The sequence below is a fragment of the Drosophila nasuta genome, chromosome 3 (genome assembly GCF_023558535.2).
Source record: "Drosophila nasuta strain 15112-1781.00 chromosome 3, ASM2355853v1, whole genome shotgun sequence".
Taxonomy (NCBI): Eukaryota; Metazoa; Arthropoda; class Insecta; order Diptera; family Drosophilidae; genus Drosophila; species Drosophila nasuta.
The window spans coordinates 23,391,687-23,412,995 of record NC_083457.1 but is presented as its reverse complement, the minus strand read 5'-3'; the positions used below and the strand labels follow the sequence as shown (position 1 = coordinate 23,412,995).

Here is a 21,309-nt window from a genome sequence, read left to right as displayed (position 1 = left end):
AATTAACGGTGAAAAGAATGTGAAAAGTAGCGAAACGTAACGCGAAAGCCACAAACTGAAGCACAGACTCAAAAAGAAATAGAAACAGCAAGAAATGAAGCCCATTGGCACGTGAATGTAGCAAAAAAAAAAATACAATACGAAATAAAAAAATAAAAAAGAAAGAAAGAAAGGAGGAAGAGAAAGAAAGAGCCGATATACAAACAACTGAGGAAGCAGCAACAGAAATCGAAACAGAAGGTTTCTACGTCTCTGACGCTCTGCAGTGCTATTCAGTTCCCAAACTCCCGTCGCCTCACACAGTCCACTTGAAGTCCCACTCCGACTTCAATTCTAACTCAAACTCAAACTTGATCGCGAACTCGAACTCGAACTCAAACTCTCTCAATAAAATGCTAAGGGAAGTGCAATTGTGACGATAAAGAAGTTGCAAAAATAAAAAGGGAAACTTCAAGTGAAATATCTAAAAATAGTAAATAGAAAAAAGAAATGCTTAAAACAAACTTCAGGGAGCGCAGTCTGCTGCTGCTCTGGCTGTTGCAGTTGCTCTGGAATCTCACGGCAGCACTCACAGTGGATAATCAACTCGTCTCGGCACGAAATGGTAAGAAAATCGAAGTGTCTGACTATGATGATGATGATGATGATGATGACGGCATAGTCGAATCTATTACAGCATGCCACTAATTATATATAATATTTAAAGAATTGTTCAACTATTTTTGCACTCTAATAATAGTCTGAGTAATTAACGGTTATAATGAACACTATTATGGGAGGAAGCCAGATTTAAGACTTAAGATTACAAAATTGGCAAACCAGTATAGTTTTGGGAACTATAAAGTTTTTTTTTTTAAGTGCTTAACAATGGTGAACAGAGCTATAAAAATGTCAAGAATTTAATGAATTCACTAATTCTTAGAGGTTATTTACGTTTTTCTATTTTTGTTCATTAAATTTAATGGAATAGATATCAAGCTAAAATAAAATAAAAGTTGAACTAAAGTCTTACATATCTAGTTAGGATAATGAGAGAAAAACAAATTATTTTAGATCATACTTTTATTGAAATTATAATTCTAAAAAGGCATCATGGAAAATTTAACTCTTGGCTTGAACATAAATTTTATTCAACTAACAATATTTCCAACATTTTATTTATTTAGTATAGCTTAACAAAAGCTACTACATTAGAAATAATAGCATCTCGGACGTTCGGATAATTGTTGCTTTAAATATTATGAGATTTGTGTCCAATGCAATGTTGAAAACATTTAACATTAAATTACTTTGATAAATTCAAAATATATTACATTAAGAAAAAACATTAGTAATTATATTAGTAATTATTATATTTATTGAGCTAAAGCTAAAAATAGATATTGACCTTCTAATTAAAGATTAACCTCATTTCCACACAATATATCTGAGAAAACAATAAAGTTACCAAAAACGATTCCAAAGCTACATGCACTTGGGGATTAGCTGAAATTTTGGTTAAGGCCAGTACAATTTATATAGAAATGAGACCCAAATCATCAGGCATCATAAGCGCAAGAGTAACCTCAGCAGAACTTTTGTCTCTCGTTGACCTTATTGAATAATTCATGGAAGCGTGTGGAGTTCTATGGCTAACTATATCCCACCTATGGGCCATACATGGGTTAATGGCAGTCAACTGCGTCCACGCGGCACGCAAGCCAACTAAGAATTCAGCTACACAAATGGAAATTTAAATAAAGAACAAAAGAGCACAAAATATGTAGTTAACAATTGAAAGAGCCAATAAAACTAACCTACCATACAGTGAAGCACCACTAAAAAAAAAATAAATACAGAAAATAGGAGAAGTGGCCTTGAAAGTGCAAGTGAGGCACAAAACGATGACGCCATCGTCAATTCGAGTTGGAGTTGGCATCAGAGTTGCAGTTGCCCAAGAGTGTAGTGAACTTTTCGGCCAATTGCAGTTAACGATGTAATGTAATTTGTTTGCTTTTGTATTTGGCGTTTTATTTGCAGACTGCTTCGAGCGCGTTGCATTGGAGGCGATGCTGCCATTTGAGAAGACCTTCCGCACCGATGACACCAACTCGCTGAAGACGTGCAAGGAGAAGTGCCTGCAGGCCGGCGAGAAGTGTCAGGCCATCTCATTCGGGTGAGCAACAGCAACAGTAACAGTAACAAAAGCAAAGCAATTGCAATTGGCAATTGCTATTGCGATTACCCAACGAAAATACAAAATACAAAATCTTTCATGCCCATTTTTGCAGTGTGCATCGACGCGGAAACGGCACATGTCAGTTGTCATCGGAACAGTATGGCAACGGCGGAGCCAATGGAGGCGGCGGCGGCGGCGGAGGAGGCGACGGTGCACAGTACAGTACTCGTCCAAGTGGCATCATTTTCGATCCCGACTTTGATTTGTATGCGCGCAAAACGAATTGCTTTGATTTGAGCGACAATTCGATTGGCCAACTCGATGGTGCCCCAAGTCCGATCAGTACTGGCGTAACGCCAGTGAATCTGCCCAATCGACCGCTGGATGTGGGCAACACGCCCGTGCTCGTCGTGAATCCCACACCGCATACAGGTCCCCCCGACTCGCCTCGTCCCCCACCGCCACTGCCACAGCTGCCGCCGCCGTCTGGTCCCACACTGCCGCCACCTGGCGTCGGAGATCGCTTGTACTTCTCGCAGGAGATTTATCCGCTCTACAAGTATCCCACGCTCTACGAACACAACTATCCGGCGCCCAACGAGAATGCCTACATACCCGGCGGCTATGCGGCCAATGTGCCCGAGGTTGACGATCATTATAGACCCGCCTACGGGCCACTGGATGAGGAAGGCGTGCATCCCACGCCCCATGGACCGCCGCGTCCAGTGTTTGGTCTGGGTTACGGCAATGGCTATAGCTATGGTACACCTGAGCGCTATTCTCCCACAACGCTGCGTCCCTCTTCTGCCGAGCGCCCAGGCTACCCACCACGTCCGGATTACAACGACGATCGTCCCGACTATCCGCGTCCATCGCCAGCGCGTCCCTACGACAGCTCCACTCCGCCAGAAAGTTCCTACGGTCCACGTCCGACATCCAACTACGATGGACATCGCGAGCCACGTCCCGACTACACAAATCGACCTGATCCGCCAGCTCATGCTCCCCACGATGGTGGCTATGGACCTGGTCCAGGTCCTGGACCAGGCTCCTCGGCACGTCCACCATCATACGACCGACCACCGCCACCAAGGGATGACTATGTGCGACGCAATGGCAGCGTTATGCGTCCCGATGGCTATGGAGGCTACGACGATGATAAAACCATAGCCACCTACTTTAATCCCGAGGATTACATGCAGGGTAACAAAAGTAAGTAAGGACACTGCTGATTAACGAAGTAAAGAGAATAATTAGAATCAGGGTTTAGTTATAGACTTAGTCTAAAGCAATTGCAGTATGAAGCTGTTGAAATCAGAGAAGAATGAGAAAATTAGTTGGAAATTCAATACAATATTTTAATAACAAATTTTATTATTATTATATTTATTTTTAAATTCAAGAAGAAAATTAATATTTCTGTATTTTAGAGGAGAAGCTAAAAACCCTTTTTTCCTACATTTTTATAGAGCCAATATTAATCATTTATACTGAAATGAAGATTTTAGAGAACGCAATAGAGATAAGATATGAATGAGATTGTGTTGTAGATGTGATTGATATTAAAAGCAATAAAAAATAAAAGAATATCGTATTCTGAGGTTACTACACTACTTTTGTTACAAAAATTTATAATAAGAAACATGAGTGAAACCTTATCGCTAACACAAGTAAAAGCAATCGTCAGAATAGAATAATCTTAACCCCAATTCTTGCTCATTTCCAATCGACAGATCGTCCCATGCCCATGCCTGGAGATAGAGATCGTGATCGATATCCCATGGATGAAATGAATGGTGAGTATTAAACTTAATTAATTAATTAATTTTTTCGATAAGTCATAACCACGTCCCAACTAATTTTGGATTCGCGATCAGAGCTAACCGAGCAGACTGTGTGAAGGGTTTTACTACCATGAAATACTATATAATATTGGGTTAGATCGTAACAAACTAACTGAAAGTGGTAGTATTAACATTGCGCACAATTAAAACTCATTACGTGCGGTACAAAGATGAGAGGCTGTGGCCGAAGGGAGTGGAAGAGGGAACGGGTGTGACATTGTAGGCGGGAGGGTCAGTTGACCCAGATTTTTGTTTTGGCTTTTATTTGCGTAACAAAACAAAAAACCCATTAGACTGACATAAAGCGCAGTCTCGCTCGTCGAGTGGGTGGTTGCATGTGCTCCAAAAAAAACATCTACATACTAAACAACAACAACGTCAACAAAAGTGAATAATGCCTAACTAGAGCTCATGGTGTGGACAACAAAACAAATGAACAAATGTCGAGCAAAGTTTAAGCGAAAAATGGCAAAAATGTCAGGCAAAGTGGGTTATCGATGTGATCGAGCTCAACACAAAAATAATTATATATAATTTTTGTTCGCCTTGTTTTTAATAATTATTATAATGTTTTTTGGTATACAACTTCTTTGATATGATGTCAGCGTTGAGTTGAAGAATTTACGGTACAGGCTTGTCAAGTGCAGAAAGATTGATGACAATTCTAAAATTACGCTGCCAACTCATCAAAGAGTCATTTATAATTTGGTGATCTGAACTCCACTTCCTTTGGGAGTTCTCGACTGTGACGAAGTATGAACTTTTTGGGCAGCCGGTGACATAAGCCAAGTTCGGTTCAAGTGTAGCTAGTTACGATCTAACAACAACTGTCGAGAGCGTAATTAAATTGCCACTCGTCTGCGTGCGAGTTAGTTAGTTGACTTTATTAGGCGTGGGACAGATCTTTGCCTCGAAGATAAGCATAATACGACGCAGCTTACAAACGGAAGTGTTTCTTACTTCTCTTTCCTATTTCGCTCTGTAGTTTTTTGGGTGTTTTTTCTTCTTCTAAAATTGTGCAAGAGCAACTGCACTTGAACAGGCGACCCTGCCTCCCCCTTTTGCCCCTAGCAATAGGCCTGCTATTGTATGCAAATTAAGCAAAACAGCAGCAGCAATGCACAAAAAAGCTTACCGCCAATGCAGTTGGCCATTGAAATGACAGCAGTGACATTGATTAAGAAACGGAAATGCGCTCAACTTGTCTGGCTTTTTGTGCCTCGATCATGTCTCACAAACAGTCGGCCTAAGGGCGAAGAAGAGACGTTAGATCAATGCGATTGCCAAGACTTGGGCAACGAGCTTCATATTAAATATGAATTATGCATGTTAGCAGCACGCTATGGCAGCGGTATGAAAAAGCTTGCAAACAAAGAAAAAGCTTGAAAGTTCTTGTTTAGAATTCACAATATTTGCTCAGAACTTACTGAAGCGCTGCTAAATTATAGCTGGACATTTGGCATATTTATAGAAATATTCTCAGTTCATTTTCAAGTGCTAAGAAAACGAAAGACTCAGGCAACGAACTGCATCGTTAAGACATTAAAAGTGTTTAACAGTTCTCTACATAATTTATAGTGGATATTTATAAAACTGCTTGCTATTTGTAGTCAATTTAAAATTATTTGGCAAATGTTTTTAGCTATTATTCAGTGCTAAGAAAACAAAAGACTTAAGCAACGAACTGCAACGTAATTAAAGAAACTTTAAAGTTTCCATCATTTAATTAAAAAACAAACATGTTAACGGTATTAAATGCCAGACAGACATAGTTCAAATTTGATATATATTTTTTAAAAAAATATACTAAGTATGATACTTAATAAGCTGTTGCAAATATATTTTCTTAATTTTATGTTTTCTACATTAAGAACATGCTTGCTTGACGAAATTCTATGCTTTCAACTCTTTGGCGATTTCTGAGAATGTCGCTTTGAAGTGCAGAATATCTAACTTTGCGGTGTGTTTACGGCATCCTTGAGTGACGTCAGGTTACGCTTTGTTACCTTGTGTGGTACATGCGAGTCTTCTCATAATGCCGCCGCAAGTGTTTCTTGCCCCCGTATTTTCATCTGAATCAAAGATAAGCAATCTGCTGACCAAAAATACTCATTAAAAACACGACTCAAGGCTCCACGCAAAACGCCCCCCGCTGGGCAGAGCCCTAAAACAATGCGCCAAGAGTAGAGCGAGAACAAATTCAGATAGCGAGAAAAAAAGCTCGCACAAAGCTTTTCTCATTTTTGTTTCGCTTCTCGAGTTTTTCACGGTGTCGGCGCGAAAAACGCGCGCGATTTTTCTATTAGCGTATAAAACCGCAAGCTTGACCACAGCAGCTGCTCATTCGCCATTAGAATCGCCATCGCTGCGCGTCGTACAAATCCGCCGGAAATAAATGCGTATCCTGTGCTAACGAGTGTGAAAGTGTGTGTGAGCGAGTGTGTGTGTAATGGGTGCTGTGCTCAGCTAGTCATTTGACATTCAAATTTTCTAATTGTGACACAAAACAAAACACACACAGAAATTCCAATTGAAATTGAAACGCAACGCGCTTACGTAACCGCTTAGCATCATAGCGACTAAAAACAAATTTAAATAAAAAAAAATAGCACACAAGTTTATAAGCGAGTAAATCATATTTTTTGGATTTTTTGTTGGGGGTGCTGTTAGTGCTTCGTTGAGCGCGTTCCAATGCGGTTGCAAGTGATGTACGGTCTGCTGCTATTGTGGCTGCCTCTTTTCTGTGGCAGCCATGCCAAATTTGTGAGTCCTACGCGGCACAGTGTCAGTGGCAGCAGCAGCAGCGGCGGTGGCAGTGGTAGCAGCGACATCAGCAGTACCATTATTATTGTGGAGGATGCCAAAGGTAAGGGGCAGGGAATGGGTCTGAGAAGAGTTCATAACTCGGTCAATGCACTGGCCAAAAAACCCAAAAGACGTGCGTATTAAAGTAATTTGCATAATTTGGCGAAGCCAAAGCGAAGAAGAACCTCTCGGTTGGTAGCAATTTTAGCGAAGATTATCTGAAGCGAAGGCTGACTTTTTGGGGGCAGGGTGTGTGTGGGAGGCGTCGCTAAAAACATGACTCGAACATAATTTACAGCAGCAGCGGATGTGACGATGGAGTACACAACACAAGAAAATACGTGAACGTGAAGCAACATGTAGTCTCCCCCCCTCCACCGTACTCTCCCTCCTCCGATCTTTAGTTCTGGCGCTTCAAACGCTTCACTGACTTTCAGCTACAACTCAGAGCTGAAGTTAGACTTAGAGTTAGAGCAGCGCTTTTTTGGTTTGCCCAACTCAACGACTACGAGTCAGCCTCTTTATTCCAATAGATTTCTGCATCTTTGCCATTGCATCTTCATATTATTGCAGCCTGCTTCCGGAGAGTGTTGGCGGGCAAGCGCATTGCGCCCCATTGGGTGCGTCGCTCCATCTCGTGCGAACGCGTCGAGGACTGCATGCGAGAGTGCGGCCATGAGAAGCGCTTCATGTGCGAGGGCTTTAACTATCGCCTGGATCCCTCCGGCCATGGTCAAGGCGATTGTGAGCTCATTGAAATTCCACTCTCCCAAATGGATTTGTACTCGAGTGCCAATCGACGAGACACGAATTTGTTGCGCCATCCCGACTACGATTATTACGAGCGTGATCGCAATGCGCCGAGCAGCTGTCGTCGCAACATCTGTCAGGACTGCTCCAAGGGTCCCATCTCCAGCAATCCCATCTACTTCAAGCCCAGCAGCGGTCCAGGACCTGGACCCAGCAGCAGTGGCCCCTATTTGGATCGCGATCGTGATCATTATCGTCCTGGTCCTCCTCCATCCCCACACAGCACAGCTGTCGATCATTATCGCGGTCCATCGGGTCCGCCGGGTTCCTATGAGCATCGTCCTTACGGCTCCTCGGAGTATCATGGCTCACATTCATCCTCCTCGTCATATGAATTCTCCTCACATGGCTCCAGTTCTGGTTATTTTGGCCATACGCCGCCCAGCAGCTTTGGTGATCACTCGGCCTCGCGTCCCGATTACATAGATCGCCACGACTTCCCACGTCCCTACAGACCTAGCGATCGCTGGGAGACCTTACCCAGCAGCTCGGGCTACGACAGCTCCGTCTATCGTCCACCTCGACCAGAGACCGACCGCATTGACAAGTACAGACCTTCATACAGACCAGGTGGCGATTATTCGCCATATCGCCCGCCAGGTCCACCACCAGGACCTCCGGGACCACCCGGACCGCCTGTCACGGGGCCAGCACACAACTACCTCGATCGCGATGGTCCGCTGCCGAGGCCAGGCAGTGGCGCCTACAAAAAGCCCAGCAAGTTTGTGCCTTACCTCATTGGAGCCGAGGAGAACTGGGGCAGCTATGGTGGCAACTATGGCGGCGGCGGCAGCAAACACAGCTCTCAATGGAGTCTAAGTGAATCGCAGCGTCGCAAGGATCAGCATGACTTCAACTACTTTGAACTGGGTCCCCCTGGCCACCGCGAACCACCGCGTGAATCGAATGCTGTGCTGCGCTATCCCGGCTCCAGCTACGATCACGACTATCCGAGACATCACAACGACTATAGACGTCAGTGGACACGTCGACCCGGGCCAGATGGTAAGCTTATCAAGTTTTACTGCTAAAATAAACACTACAATTGAAACACCTATCCGCTTAGAATGTTCGGCAAAGACGAGCGAGGGCTTCCGACTGCACAAGACCGCTGTGAAGCATGCTTTCAATGTGCCCACGCTGACGGAATGCGAACGCTTGTGCTCGGATCAGCGACCCAGTTTCATTTGCCACACCTACAGCTATCGCTACAATCAAGCGGGTCGCGACAATTGCATGCTCTGCGATCGGCCCGTCAACATGCTCGACTATTACGTGGACATTGAGCCCGATCGCGATTACGATATCTATTCCATGGCCGATGACATGGATGTCTGTCGACAGCCGCCACGACGTAGCGATGGTCCCAGTACCGCGCTCTCCGATCCACGCAATGCACGTAAGTCAAGGATTAGTCACAAAGGAGAATTCTTATTCAATTATAATATTTTGGTAGAATGCTTCTTCCGCGCCATCGATGCCACGCGCTTCTTTAAGTCGATTGTGCGGGATTCGCTCACAGTGCGCACAGTGGGCGAGTGTGAGATGGAGTGCATCCGTTCCACAAAATTCACCTGCCGCGCCTTTGCCTTCCGCTATGGACAGCAGCGACATGCAGGCGTCATCGACAACTGCCAGCTGAGCGATTGGCCAGTGAGGGACATGGATAAGGAACGTCATCTTATATTGGACGCCGCCTTTGACATCTTTGAGCGTGCCAGCTATGGGCATGGATGCGAGATTCAGCCTATAATGGATGAAAAACACAAGAAGCGTAAGTAGAAAAAGATTTTTGGTTTGTGTTAAATTTAATCTTATTATTATATATATACAGTTTTTAATTACATATTTTAGATTTCAAATAAAATAAAATATCAAAAATCTCAAAAATTTTAAAATTCACTTAAATTATTATTCTCATTAGTTTTATTCATGACTCCTACAATTTTATATAAGTTAGAGATATATTTTATTATTTTTAACAAGCCATAATTCATGACAGAGTTCATCCATAAAAAATAATTATATTTATTTTATTTAATTATATATTATTATTCTTTCTAATCCCCTTTTTTTCAGTCTGTTATCTTGGTTATGGCTCGCCTGCCAGGCTGCTGCCACCTGCGATCAAGAAGGCCATCTCAGTGCCCTCGGAAATGGCTTGCAAGAAGGAATGCATACGCTTCAGAGAGACAACGCAGTTCAAATGCTACGCCTTCAGCTATGGGTAGATACATATATAGTAAAAGTCTATAACTATTATGCTTACTGCCATACTTTACATTCTCTCTCCTCAGTCCAAATGGAGCCTGTGAGATGTCAGACCTAGATCAGACAGAGCTGAAGCTTGATGTGCACTATGAGCACACGAAAGATAGAAAAGATTACTGGCTGTTTGCGTGGAATCCCTTCGATTGGACGTGTCGCGATAAAGTGAATACGATCGGAGGTTCGCGGGTGAATAATGATCGTCGCATGGACATATTCCGCGAACCGGGTAAACTGACAATCTTAACCTGTTGCACGTCCATTATTGTGTAAATAACCCATGTGGGCAACAGCTGACAGTGCTCCAGTCCCCCCAGCCCCCTGTCCAAGCTACTCATACTATATGTACATGTAACTTAACCTAGATAGTAATGTTGTATTATGTGTAATCGTAATTAGCTTGTAAAGGCGGAAAATGTAAATAATTGTACAGTAACCTCATTGGCGAATCCGATCCAATTCCCTCCCTTTTTTAAATACTAACCCAACTGTTGCACATGTCTAACCAGCAACAGTTCTACAAAAAAAAATAGAAAAGAAATGAACAAACTTTACTAACGTTTCATTCGCCTCACAACGCATCGAAGGAGACACAGCCTGGCGCCATTATACGGTCTCTGGAAAGCCATGTCGTCGCAGCAGTCCTTGCGAGAAGAACCTGATCACGGGTTTCTATTCCTGCGAAACGGATGGCGCCGAGGTCGGCTCCTGGGATTACTGCTGTAAGACCGATCATCCCTGTGGCTACAGTCGTGGCTTCGACTATCCCTGGTAAGTAGCTCATTGACTTCTAGCTTTTTGGAGTGAAATTAAAATTTATGCTTAGAGTTGAGCAACCAAATTGTATTGCAATAGAATAACATGGATTTTACACTTTTGGTCCTCATTCAGGAGGTAATTTTGATATCCAATCATTAAATTGTTCTTGCCGATCAGTAATCAGTACCTGCTGAATGCCAAAAAAAAATAATAATAAAAAAAACCAGTTAAATCTAATTTTACGATAATTATTTTTATTGAATACTTATAGTAAGTTTACCACAAAGTTATGTAAATTCCTTCCTCGGTTATTGGTAGAAAATTCAAAAATATTTGTGTGATCCTACATAACTAATGCCCATATATTTCTTCAGAAAATTGTAAAGAAGCTATGCTCAGAATCTAAAAATAACTATATTGAGTTTGCAAATAAATAAGTAAATATTCGATAAATATTCACACAATTAATAATATTTGTCATCTTCCAGGTGCTTTGTGGGCGACGAGGCGGATCAGTGGCGCAAATGCAGCGATCGCTATTATCCTGGCAACAGCACCAAGCTCTCAAACCTGAGCTCGAAGCAGAAGCAAAAGCACAAGCCACTGCAGCCGGCAACAGCAGCAAGCAGTGAATACACCCAACATCCGCCACGACCTGGAGGTCTACAGAGTCTCAGTGATTTCGCCGCCGCTCGCCTCTGGCCCGTCACGTATCTGTACAGCGAGGGGCCGCCAAATGCAACCGAGTTTAGTAATTTCGTTGATTGCAACAAGGAGACGTGCTAGCGACACGCAAAGGCGACGACATCATCACAGCTTAATTAAGTAGTTCCCATTATCAGATTTGCTCCCTCAAATAGTTGTAGAAACCCGCCTCTCCACCCTCGCCTTTACACTAGATTTAACCGTATTTACTCATAACAATGACGAATAAGTTGCTTCTCACCGATTTGACAATGTGTCGTTGTGATTTTCAATGAGATTGGATACCATTTTCCGTCATAATCAAAAATGAAAAATACCCAATTAACTTATTAATTTTAATATGCAAGCTTTTCGATCGCTAATCACAGATTCGTGTGTTTGCGCGTTAAAATATTGTATTGTGTACTTTCGTATTTAAGTTCAATCACATCTAGCATATACGATTAACAATAAATACTAGCTAACTGCAGAGCGGTTATAACTTGATCGTATTCTCAAATTGTAGTTTTTAATCTTTGCATATTCCAAATGAGTTTATGACATATCTTTAGGCAAACATTTGTTGCATACTTTTTAGTGTAAGATCCACACAAAGGAAATATTAAGCATACGCACTGTAGAATTGAATGGGAGAGCCTATAACTTCGCTTTAATTAAGTTGTCTTCTAGTTTTGGATTATAAATAGAGTTTTGAATATGATTACTTTGTCTACCTTACTCTATTTACTTCTTGTCTGGCAATCTTGTAGGCTATCCAGCGTATATAACTGCCAACGTTTGTGTAGACACCAGGACTTCCATTTCCGCATTCATGTGTTCCATCACTTACCACGCCATACTGAACAATCCGTTGAAAATCATTCAAATACGTCGCATACGACAATGGACCTCCAGATTCACCTTTGCAGGAATCATATCCAACGCCACCTGTGCAGATTTGTGTGGAAACGATTTCTCGACTAGGATAAGAGTTTTGGCATTGAAAGCGATCTATACGATTTAAACCGGCTTCCTTCGGACAATTTGAAAGCTGCCCATTTTCAGTTTTACCCCAGCCAGTCACATAAAATCTTGGCATATTATTGACTTTTTGTTGAAGATCATAGTTGGTGGGCAGACAAATAGGCGCAATGTTTGCTAGGAATAGTAAAGAAATTAAATGTTGAGTTTCAAGCAAATTTTTTATTGTAAATACCTTTGACTTCCATGTCTCTCGAGAGTTTTACTAGAGCAATATCATTATGACGAGTAACACGCGAGTATTTTTCATGCACGAAAATGCGTTCAATGTCAATATCCTCAACTGGTGGCGCATAAAAATGTCCACTGCAATCTCTTTCCTGACTTATGTAATGTTCTCCCAAACGGACTGATTGTCTATGATAACAAAATTACTTAAATTAGACACTTTAAATAAGATTTTAGGTGCAGATGGCTTACAGTTCTTGATCTAAGAAGCAATGAGCAGCTGTTAACACGTAACCTGAAAAGAAAAAAGCAATCGAGAAAAACATGATCATAAAAGTAAATGTTCAATGTATTCACTTACGTTTGTTTATCAAAGTACCGCCACAGTTGAAAGCATAACTTCCATTTTTGGTTTTAAAATAAAGAAGAGCCAACCACGGTCTGGACATTAAAAGAATTTCTTGCCTTGGTCTTATCAATTTCAAATCTCCCGCAATCCTCTATTGACAGATTATGAAGAGCCTGGTCAATCTTTTATTTTTCTTCACAGCACACAAATAATTGAAAAGTAAAGTATTCAATATGAATTTGAAGAAATAAATAATAAATTACCGTTTTATTTATTCTTTCAACGTTTGAATTCTTGATGTAGAAGATATTATATTATCAGCTGAGAGTTGAGTTCCTTCCCTTTTTCTTTCAATTATATTAAGGACGGACGAACATTTCCTTAGGAGCATACGATATCCAGGTTTAGAATCGCGTCTTATGCACTCTTCATCCGCTAAATGTTAATATTATAAATTGATAGCACACAATCCAAATATCTATATTTCAAACTGTACCATTTCCTTCAGAGATAAGCGCAAAAGCGAATGTTAAGCCGAAAGCCAAAAATAGCACGTAAATTTTGTACATTGCGATTGAAACACAAAAGTGGAACTGAGTGCCAATTTCAAATTGCTTAAGTACTATTAATCAAACATATACATACATAAGAAAGCAAATATTATCGCTTTTGTATTGTTATATAAAAATAAAAAAATTCCACAAACTACAAAAAAACATATGGCCATATATATATATATATGTTTTTTATTATCATGAAAATATTCTGGTTTATGAAGCATAGCAGAGCGATTATTTTCACTGGACATTTGGCATTTTTATTTCGTATTCTTATACATTATTATACCCGAACTGATATGTAAAACAAGTATTATAACTTTGTGCTTGCAGGAAATGTATGTAACAGGCAATAGGAGGAATCAACGACCGTAGTATATATATTCTCAATCAGCATCTGAACACTTGCATAGATCTCAGAGACTATAAGAGATGGAGACATCACTTGTTAGTTTTGCCAGGATACCAAGTATGTTTTAAATGTTTGCCCCGCCCATCCTACCCCTCAAATCGAAAAAAATCGCATAGCAAGTGTAATTTTCAACCTATAGCTAGAGATTTTGGTACATACAATAATATCTACAGTATTTATGAAAACTTATTTAAACAAGTAAGAAAACTACAGTCGAGTGTGCTCGACTGCGAGATACCCGCTACCCATTTTGAATAAAAGCAAAATATTCCAGTATTATTTTCAAAATATACCGAAAATTCTACAAAAATACTAAAAATGTAGTAAACGGTATATTTGTTATATCCATATAGTACCACATTCAAAATATACCATAGACTGCACAGTATACCAGATTGTCGGCCAAAGCAACTAAAACCCCTAGTGAGTAGTCGTTTTTGTCCATACAAAAGTATTTCTTTAATAACTTCGACAATTTTTATCTGCTTGCAACCAAATTTTCAGGAATTATGTACAACTACTTTAGTTATTATTGTATATACCAAAATTGGACTCTAGCTTCAAAATTACGCTTTTTGTTGATTTGCGGGGGCGGAAGTGGGCGTGGTAAAAATTTGAAACAAACTTGATCTGCGTGCAAACATAACAAATGCTGTCGAATAAAATTATAGCACTATCTCTTAAAGTCTCTGAGATCTAGGTGTTCATACGGACAGACGGACAGACACACAGACGGACTGACGGACATGGCTACATCCTCTCGGCTGTTGACGCTGATCAAGAATATATATACTTTATAGGGTCGGAGATGCCTCCTTCTACCTGTTACATACATTTCCTGCCGGCACAAAGTTATACTACCCTTCTACCCTATGGGTAGCGGTTATAAAAAGAGCGCTCGACTAGTAGTTACTCTGAAATCTATATTAAAAAATAGTCCAAACAGTAATTGATAGATGTGTTTTTCAGTTTTATTGATACCCTTATTGATATAAAAGATAAATATTCATAAGTTACAGCATATACAAATACAATTGAAATTATTCCAATTTAATTGCAATAATATTCAAAATCTTAACGCAATAAATATATAGAATGCTTCGCATCCAACGATGACGATTCATTTTTGTTTTTGTTTCTTTTTTACCAGGCTTTCCATTAAAAATTCGTAATACATAAACGATAAATTTTCGAAATTCACAAAATCTCAAATCATTTACATGCGCATTTCTTGCAACGCTGATATCTTCTTTTTTTGTTGTTGGCCGATAATAAATTGTTTCCTAAAATTTTGTTAAACAAATCTTAAATTGGCGCTGTGCGTTAAGAACTAAAGTTATACAGATATCATAGGTTGACGCGTGGTACAGAAATTTGGAGGCCAGAGTTCTGGAAGTTGGCTGGTTTTTTGTATGTGTGTTTGATTTATTCCTGATTTTGGTTTTCAATTATCCATGTTATTGGAGTAGTACTACGGAGTATCTATCGATATAACATTCGTTCTGAGGGGCTAATTTCTATGTTGTTTTGCTTTTGTATATGCGTTGTAGTGTGATTAAGTTAAGGCTATAACTAAATTTGTGTTAACAAAAAACAATGCGTAAAATTATAACAAATTTTTTGTAAAATGGAAATACAATTGTAGTTTCTGTGCTGGAGTTTGGTTTAAGGAACATGACAACAATAGTGTGTGTGTGTAAGTGATTGTGTAGTTGTATGTGTGCAAGTGCGTTACTGGAAAGCGCGTCTTCCTTTTATGGACTTTTCTCTGTGATTTCACAAACACGCACTTGACATACATTCTGTATCTGACTGTGAGAGTGTTTATGTGTGTGTGTATGTGTGTGTCAGTGTGTTAGATGATGCCTCTGCGATTGCATAAATATGTGCATGCTCTATATAGTTTGTATATATAATGTTACTTATGATAACATTCGTATTATTATTACGCGTGTGTATATAAAATAATACATAACTATATACACATATACACACACATACAGATATATCTGGTTATCTCCCTCTTTCAGTATATATATATATATATGTATGGATATATAACTGGTGTGTACGTATATCGCTGCATATGTGTATGTTGGGAGCCACCATTTTAACTGCTTCGATCCGTCTCTCTCGCTTCCAGTTGCACACAGTCTCGACAAGCATTCCACTTACAGTAATCAGTAGACAAATCGATTGATGTTCATGCCCAGATCGTTGCCACCGCAGCCTCCAGTTGGTGGCGGCGATTGATCATCCTCATCGTCACCCTCATAGCCATTGCGAGTCATGGTGCCATTGTCGCTCACATTGTTGCGCTTCACATTGCGCTTAAAGTGCAGCAACTTTAATTCCTCGGTGTATTCGCGATTATCCTGCTTCACATAGTCACGCAACGTGCGCGGCAGCTCGTCCAGCTTTAGGGGCGGCACCATGGGCACCGGTACCATGGGTATCAATGGACCATTGTCCGATACTTCGCTCGATCTGCCGCACATCTGATAGAACAGAATATACGGTGTGTTGGGTGAGGTGAGGTTGTGCATTTCCTGTGGCTGCGAATTGGTCACCAAGCTATCGTTGAATTTGAACCAGTTCTTTGACTGATCGGCGGCAAAGGTGAAATAGTGACCCGAGTCCATGCTGTAGCCAGCGTGCACGACGCCAGCGTACAGATCATAGTGCACTGAGCAGGTCTCTTGCAGCGAGTCATTGCCGCACACTTTGACCACAACCTGAGGAAATGAAAAGAGATCATTAAAGATCTGAATATACGGAAAAGTTGTGCTAACTTACGCTCTCATCGTGGAACACCTTGTGCATGAGCTTGGTGCGAAAATGATACTTCTGATCGTACTTGAATTGCTTGAGCGTGAGGATTAGATTACGAGGCGGTTGCGTGAAGCCAATGCGACGCTCTGCATCGCACAGTTTCTTGCAGCTGGGACAAAAGTACTGATTGTCGCCATCCAACTTCTCGGCGGAGCAATAGTAATCAATTAGATCCTGCACCGAATAATTGTTGGCACCACAATCGTCCTTGTCATCGGGAAACGATAACTGCAGCTCTCGGAAGCTGTCCTCATTGCGACTCTCCCATGCGCAGCTCAAGCATTTGTAGGTTGTTGACAGTTTGCCGGCGAACGTCTTATCGATGGTTGACGGTGGCTTCTTCGACTGTACATTGGTGGGCGTGGCACTGTGACAGTTAATAGCAGGCGCCACGGGTCGACTGCACAGCTCAAAGTCCTTGCTATTGTAGGGAATCACACCAGCAGCGACAATATCATCCGACGACGGCGTCTCCGTTGCCGATGACTCCTTCAAAGCTTTAACCTGTGCCGACTCCGTGTTGATGTGTGCACTGTGCGCATTAATCTCATGCTCGTGCAGCAAATCCAGCAAATATCCTAGGAACTCGGAGCTGTCGTGCTGCAGTCCGGGCGTAAAGCCCGGTGGACGTGTGGCCTTCAATACCAGAGATGGAGTTAACTCGAAACGCATCGAGTGATGCATCAGCGCCAGCTGCTGTTGCATCTTCAGCAGTAGCAACGAGTTGCTCTCGATGAGCAGGATTTGGCGTACAAAACTGAAAAGAAAAAAAGAGGAATTTTAACAGGAGTTGAAATAAAAATGGTAATATAATAATTACAGAAAAGTTGTGATAGATAAGTTTAAATAGTGGAATAATTAAGGTAATATATGGAACTTAGTTATGCAAACATTGCAGTTGCACTTATCGACACAAATTGTTAATTTAACAAAGCTACGTAATATCGTTTGTTTGTATATTTTCAAATACAGTTTTAAGAGAATATTATGAACAGTCTTCTCGACCTGACTTAATTAATTTTTGAGCAGACTTTTTTATAGCGCAAGCAAGCTTGTTTAATAAATAAATCTCACTATCGAACAACAAAATATACTAACAAGAGTGCAATAATAAACTTCAGGTGTTGTTGCTTTTAGTTAAGAATTTCCGAATAGATGAAGAATGAAACTCCACGTAAAGAGTTCTCTTGTACTTCAAATGTATTTTCAACAGAAGGTAAACATCGTTCTGTTCAATTGCGGACATGAGAAACGTCCAATTTTGTTTTATCTAGACGATAAACGAATTAAATGATTAACTGCAGGTCGGAAAACCTGCTCTTTCAGAAAATGTCTATTCAAGTTTACTTTCTAAAATATATTTAAAAGGGCTACTTACTCGCTGGTCATGGCCAGCGCCTGCAGCACGCTGTTCATGTAGCACGTATTGCCCAAGTTGACGAGCCCGACGCGGGCATTCCTCGGCAGCACTTGCTCCAGCATGTCGCGGGCGAGCACAAAAGAATTCTGCGATGGTTCATACATGCGCAGCACTTCCTTGAGTGGAGCATAAAGCTCATCGTTATCGGCAAAGCGCAGCATTAGAGCGTTGAATAGATCCACCAGCTCTTGGATATAAGTATCTGTCGATGTTTTGGCCACAATGTTGACCTGCTTCTTCAGCGCATTGATCACTTTGGGTATCATTGGCAATATCTGCAAAATAAATGAGAATGTAAATTAATTTGCACTTGATACTGGCTTCACAACTTACCTTGTGGAATATCTCGGGTGCGTGATTAATGGTCGAGAGCATATGAAAGACAATGGGCGCCACTTGGGGCCTCAATGCTGGCATCAGCATGCGAATGAACAGCATCTCAATGTTGTCCATGGCAATCTGATCGAGCAGCAGATACTTTTCCTGGTCGCGCAATCCCTGCAACAGCGCCAAAATCCAAAGCTTGAGATTCTGACAAAAGCTGCACTCGCCGAGCCATTTGCACAGCGTATTCACCGTTTTGCGAATCTGCTCACACTGCGGATTACGACCGAGCAGTAATTGCACAGCCTCAAGGATGAGATCCTTATGGAATAGCTCAAAGACAATGGCCACAGCGCAGCTGGGTGTCGCTTTGGCATCCGAGATGATCGGATAGACGATGTGCAGATAGCACATCAGCAATTCCTTGCTGTTGTGCATGGCCAAAATTTTGCCCACTTTGGTAATCTCCTCCTTAAACAGTTTCAAGTCCTCCGGCGTATTGCTGATGGGGATGTGGGCGAGTTGTTGTATCACAGCCACATAGCATTGCAACAGGCCCCGTTGATCCTTGTGTCGAGTGTGCTGCAGTGACTCCAGCAGCTTCTTGATCTTTATGACCACCTCGGAGCCCTGATGTTCCACTCCTTCACGGGCATGTGGCAACGACAATTCGCCACTGGCACTATGGCCACCGCCGCCGCCACCTTCATCGCAGATGTTGTTTGCTGTCTTGCCACTGGTGCTTGCCACACTGTTGGCTGTGCTTCCAGACGATGTTGTTGTTGCTGTTGTTGTTGTGCTGCCCGTTGTTTGACCAGCTGCTGCTCCTGTTGCTGCAACATCATTAGATTCAGTAAGGTTCTGCTTGACAGCCATGTTGTAGTTTTTGCTCCTGGTGTTGAGTTGAATTAAGTCCGCTTGCAGCTGCTGCTGTTGTTGCGCGTGGCGCAGGCGACGTTGCCGTCGTGTGTAGTGTCTCCGGGGGCGACTTGGCTTGCGTGTGCTGCGGGCACTGCGGCTGTTGCGAGGTCGCCGACACTCGAAGCGTTGATGCCGCGTGTCCTCGTGCCTCCTTCTAATGCGAGTCGTTGTTGCTTACTTACTGCGTGTGGCACATTCGAAATCCTCGCAGCAATCTTGCAATCTTTTCTCCTTTCATTAGCGTACGCCTAACTCTTTTCTGCGCGTCTGCAAGAAACAATTTAAATATTTACATATTTGTACGACGCTCGCTTTGTTTTTCATCACCTCTTCAGTTTCCGAACTTGTCACTGCGACCTTCTTTTTTAATATATAGTTTTATTTCTCTCTCTCGCACGTTTTGTTTTTAAGTTTTACCTTTGCGTTGTTTACAGCACTTTTGATTGCTGGAGATGATGTGTACTATAATTTTGACTGCTCTTAACAAATTCTTTGTGAATATTTTCAGCTTTTTTGTGAATGTTATTTTTTTTGTGTCTACTGAGTCAGTGAAAGCAAAGTTGAGAGACGTTTAGTCTGCATGAGCAGGGCTGCAACTTGGAATATTATTGCATCACAAGACACCAGCGATAACCGATATGAGCATTTTGTTGGCTGTTAATTTAACAGCGCTCGCTGGATTCTTAGCAAACAGCTGATTATTATAATTCGAAAAAATGTTGTGATGACAGAAGCTGAACTCGTTCTTAATTGCAAATTTATTTGAGATGTGCTTCATAATTTAACATGAAATAATAATAATAATAATAATAACATTAATAATAATAATAGTAACTAATGAAGAATAATTCGATTAATGCTGCAATGAATCAGAATCCGGACTTCAATTCAATCGATTATATATCGTAAAATTAGTGCTATCTCTAAGAATACGCGTCCGTCAAAAACAAACAACAAACAGAAATATACTCTCGAGCAAGCAATATATCCGAATGAATACAATTTTTTTCATTGTAAATGTAAAACAATACCACAATTGTCAAATACTGTTTGTCTATACTTCCCGCTAATTTTCTACAAAAGTAAAGAGATCGTAAAATGCATCCAGGGCAAATCGAAGTCAACGAAATCACCGGCTATTGGACATTTCTGTTGAGCGTAAGTACGGCTATTGGAGTTAAATGGAGCTTTATGTCAATTTTAAATTTTCAGATCGACTGGAAAGATCCCTGGCTTATAGCATTGATATTGCTACATGTGTTGACAACAAGCACAGCTTTGTTAACCCGCAACAATACAAACTTTCAAGTATTCCTCTTTCTTGTGCTATGTAAGTAGTTTGTTAATAATTCCAAAAGTTATTTACATATATAATCATGCCTTTATTTCAGTGTCCATAGTATATTTTTCGGAGAGCATCAACGAGTATGCGGCTGCGAATTGGAAAACATTCTCGAAGCAGCAATACTTTGATGACAACGGTTTGTTTATCTCCACCGTCTTTTCCATACCAATATTACTGAACTGCATGCTGTTGATTGTGAGTACTGAACCAACCAAATTGGGATACGTGTCTCTTCTTGCTGCCACATAATTCATACATTTACTTATTGAACACAGGGCACTTGGTTGTACAACTCAACACAGATGATGGCCACGTTGAAGACGGCTCAGCTCAAGGAGCGGGCGCGAAGGGAGCGCAACGCTAATAATAGTACAGCTGGCACGCCCACATGCCCGGATAAGCCTTTAAAATCAGACTAATCGGAATACGTTACGTGTTGTTCACTCAATTAATTATTGAAGCCATTATCGGATGTCAGGTGTACTTGCAATGCTTTTATTTGTTTATATGTGTTGCGCCCTTATTTGTAATGATAATAAAGCAGTCAGCGTAGTGAGTAAAAAGTTGTTAGATTAATTGATTTGTTTGATTGGATTTGAAAGACCAAGTAAC

The 21,309-nt window shown here is 41.2% G+C and overlaps 4 protein-coding genes across 5 annotated transcripts; 2 read left to right on the top strand and 2 right to left on the bottom strand.

Annotated features, from left to right (window-relative positions):
* Nucleotides 1–400: 400 nt before the first annotated feature.
* Nucleotides 401–12,112, top strand: LOC132791066 (uncharacterized). Of its 2 annotated transcripts, XM_060799846.1 has the most exons (11): nt 401–604; nt 2,020–2,155; nt 2,271–3,370; nt 3,892–3,954; nt 7,381–8,622; nt 8,684–9,016; nt 9,074–9,391; nt 9,697–9,844; nt 9,915–10,114; nt 10,473–10,656; nt 11,133–12,112. In XM_060799846.1, the coding sequence occupies exons 1-11, from the start codon at nt 490–492 to the stop codon at nt 11,428–11,430; spliced, it is 4,137 nt and encodes a 1,378-aa protein (XP_060655829.1). In that variant the 5' UTR covers nt 401–489; the 3' UTR covers nt 11,431–12,112. The 2 variants fall into 2 exon arrangements, with proteins under 2 accessions (XP_060655829.1, XP_060655830.1); XM_060799847.1 differs by lacking the exons at nt 401–604; nt 2,020–2,155; nt 2,271–3,370; nt 3,892–3,954 and adding an exon at nt 6,383–6,868.
* On the bottom strand, nt 12,059–12,986 carry LOC132788102 (serine protease grass-like). The gene is made up of 4 exons (XM_060795420.1): nt 12,899–12,986; nt 12,790–12,832; nt 12,545–12,726; nt 12,059–12,486 (listed from the first exon to the last, which is right to left on the bottom strand). The coding sequence occupies exons 1-4, from the start codon at nt 12,984–12,986 to the stop codon at nt 12,059–12,061; spliced, it is 741 nt and encodes a 246-aa protein (XP_060651403.1).
* Nucleotides 12,987–14,808: 1,822 nt separating this feature from the next.
* Nucleotides 14,809–20,060, bottom strand: LOC132789543 (ubiquitin carboxyl-terminal hydrolase 38). Its single transcript, XM_060797614.1, has 5 exons — nt 19,680–20,060; nt 18,441–19,619; nt 18,066–18,382; nt 16,652–17,444; nt 14,809–16,590 (listed from the first exon to the last, which is right to left on the bottom strand). Exons 2-5 carry the CDS (start codon nt 19,305–19,307, stop codon nt 16,036–16,038), a joined length of 2,532 nt encoding a protein of 843 aa, XP_060653597.1. The 5' UTR covers nt 19,308–19,619; nt 19,680–20,060; the 3' UTR covers nt 14,809–16,035.
* A 137-nt stretch (nt 20,061–20,197) lies between these two features.
* Nucleotides 20,198–21,273, top strand: LOC132789544 (transmembrane protein 18). Its single transcript, XM_060797615.1, has 4 exons — nt 20,198–20,510; nt 20,565–20,682; nt 20,744–20,892; nt 20,973–21,273. The coding sequence occupies exons 1-4, from the start codon at nt 20,451–20,453 to the stop codon at nt 21,114–21,116; spliced, it is 471 nt and encodes a 156-aa protein (XP_060653598.1). The 5' UTR covers nt 20,198–20,450; the 3' UTR covers nt 21,117–21,273.
* Nucleotides 21,274–21,309: the final 36 nt, after the last annotated feature.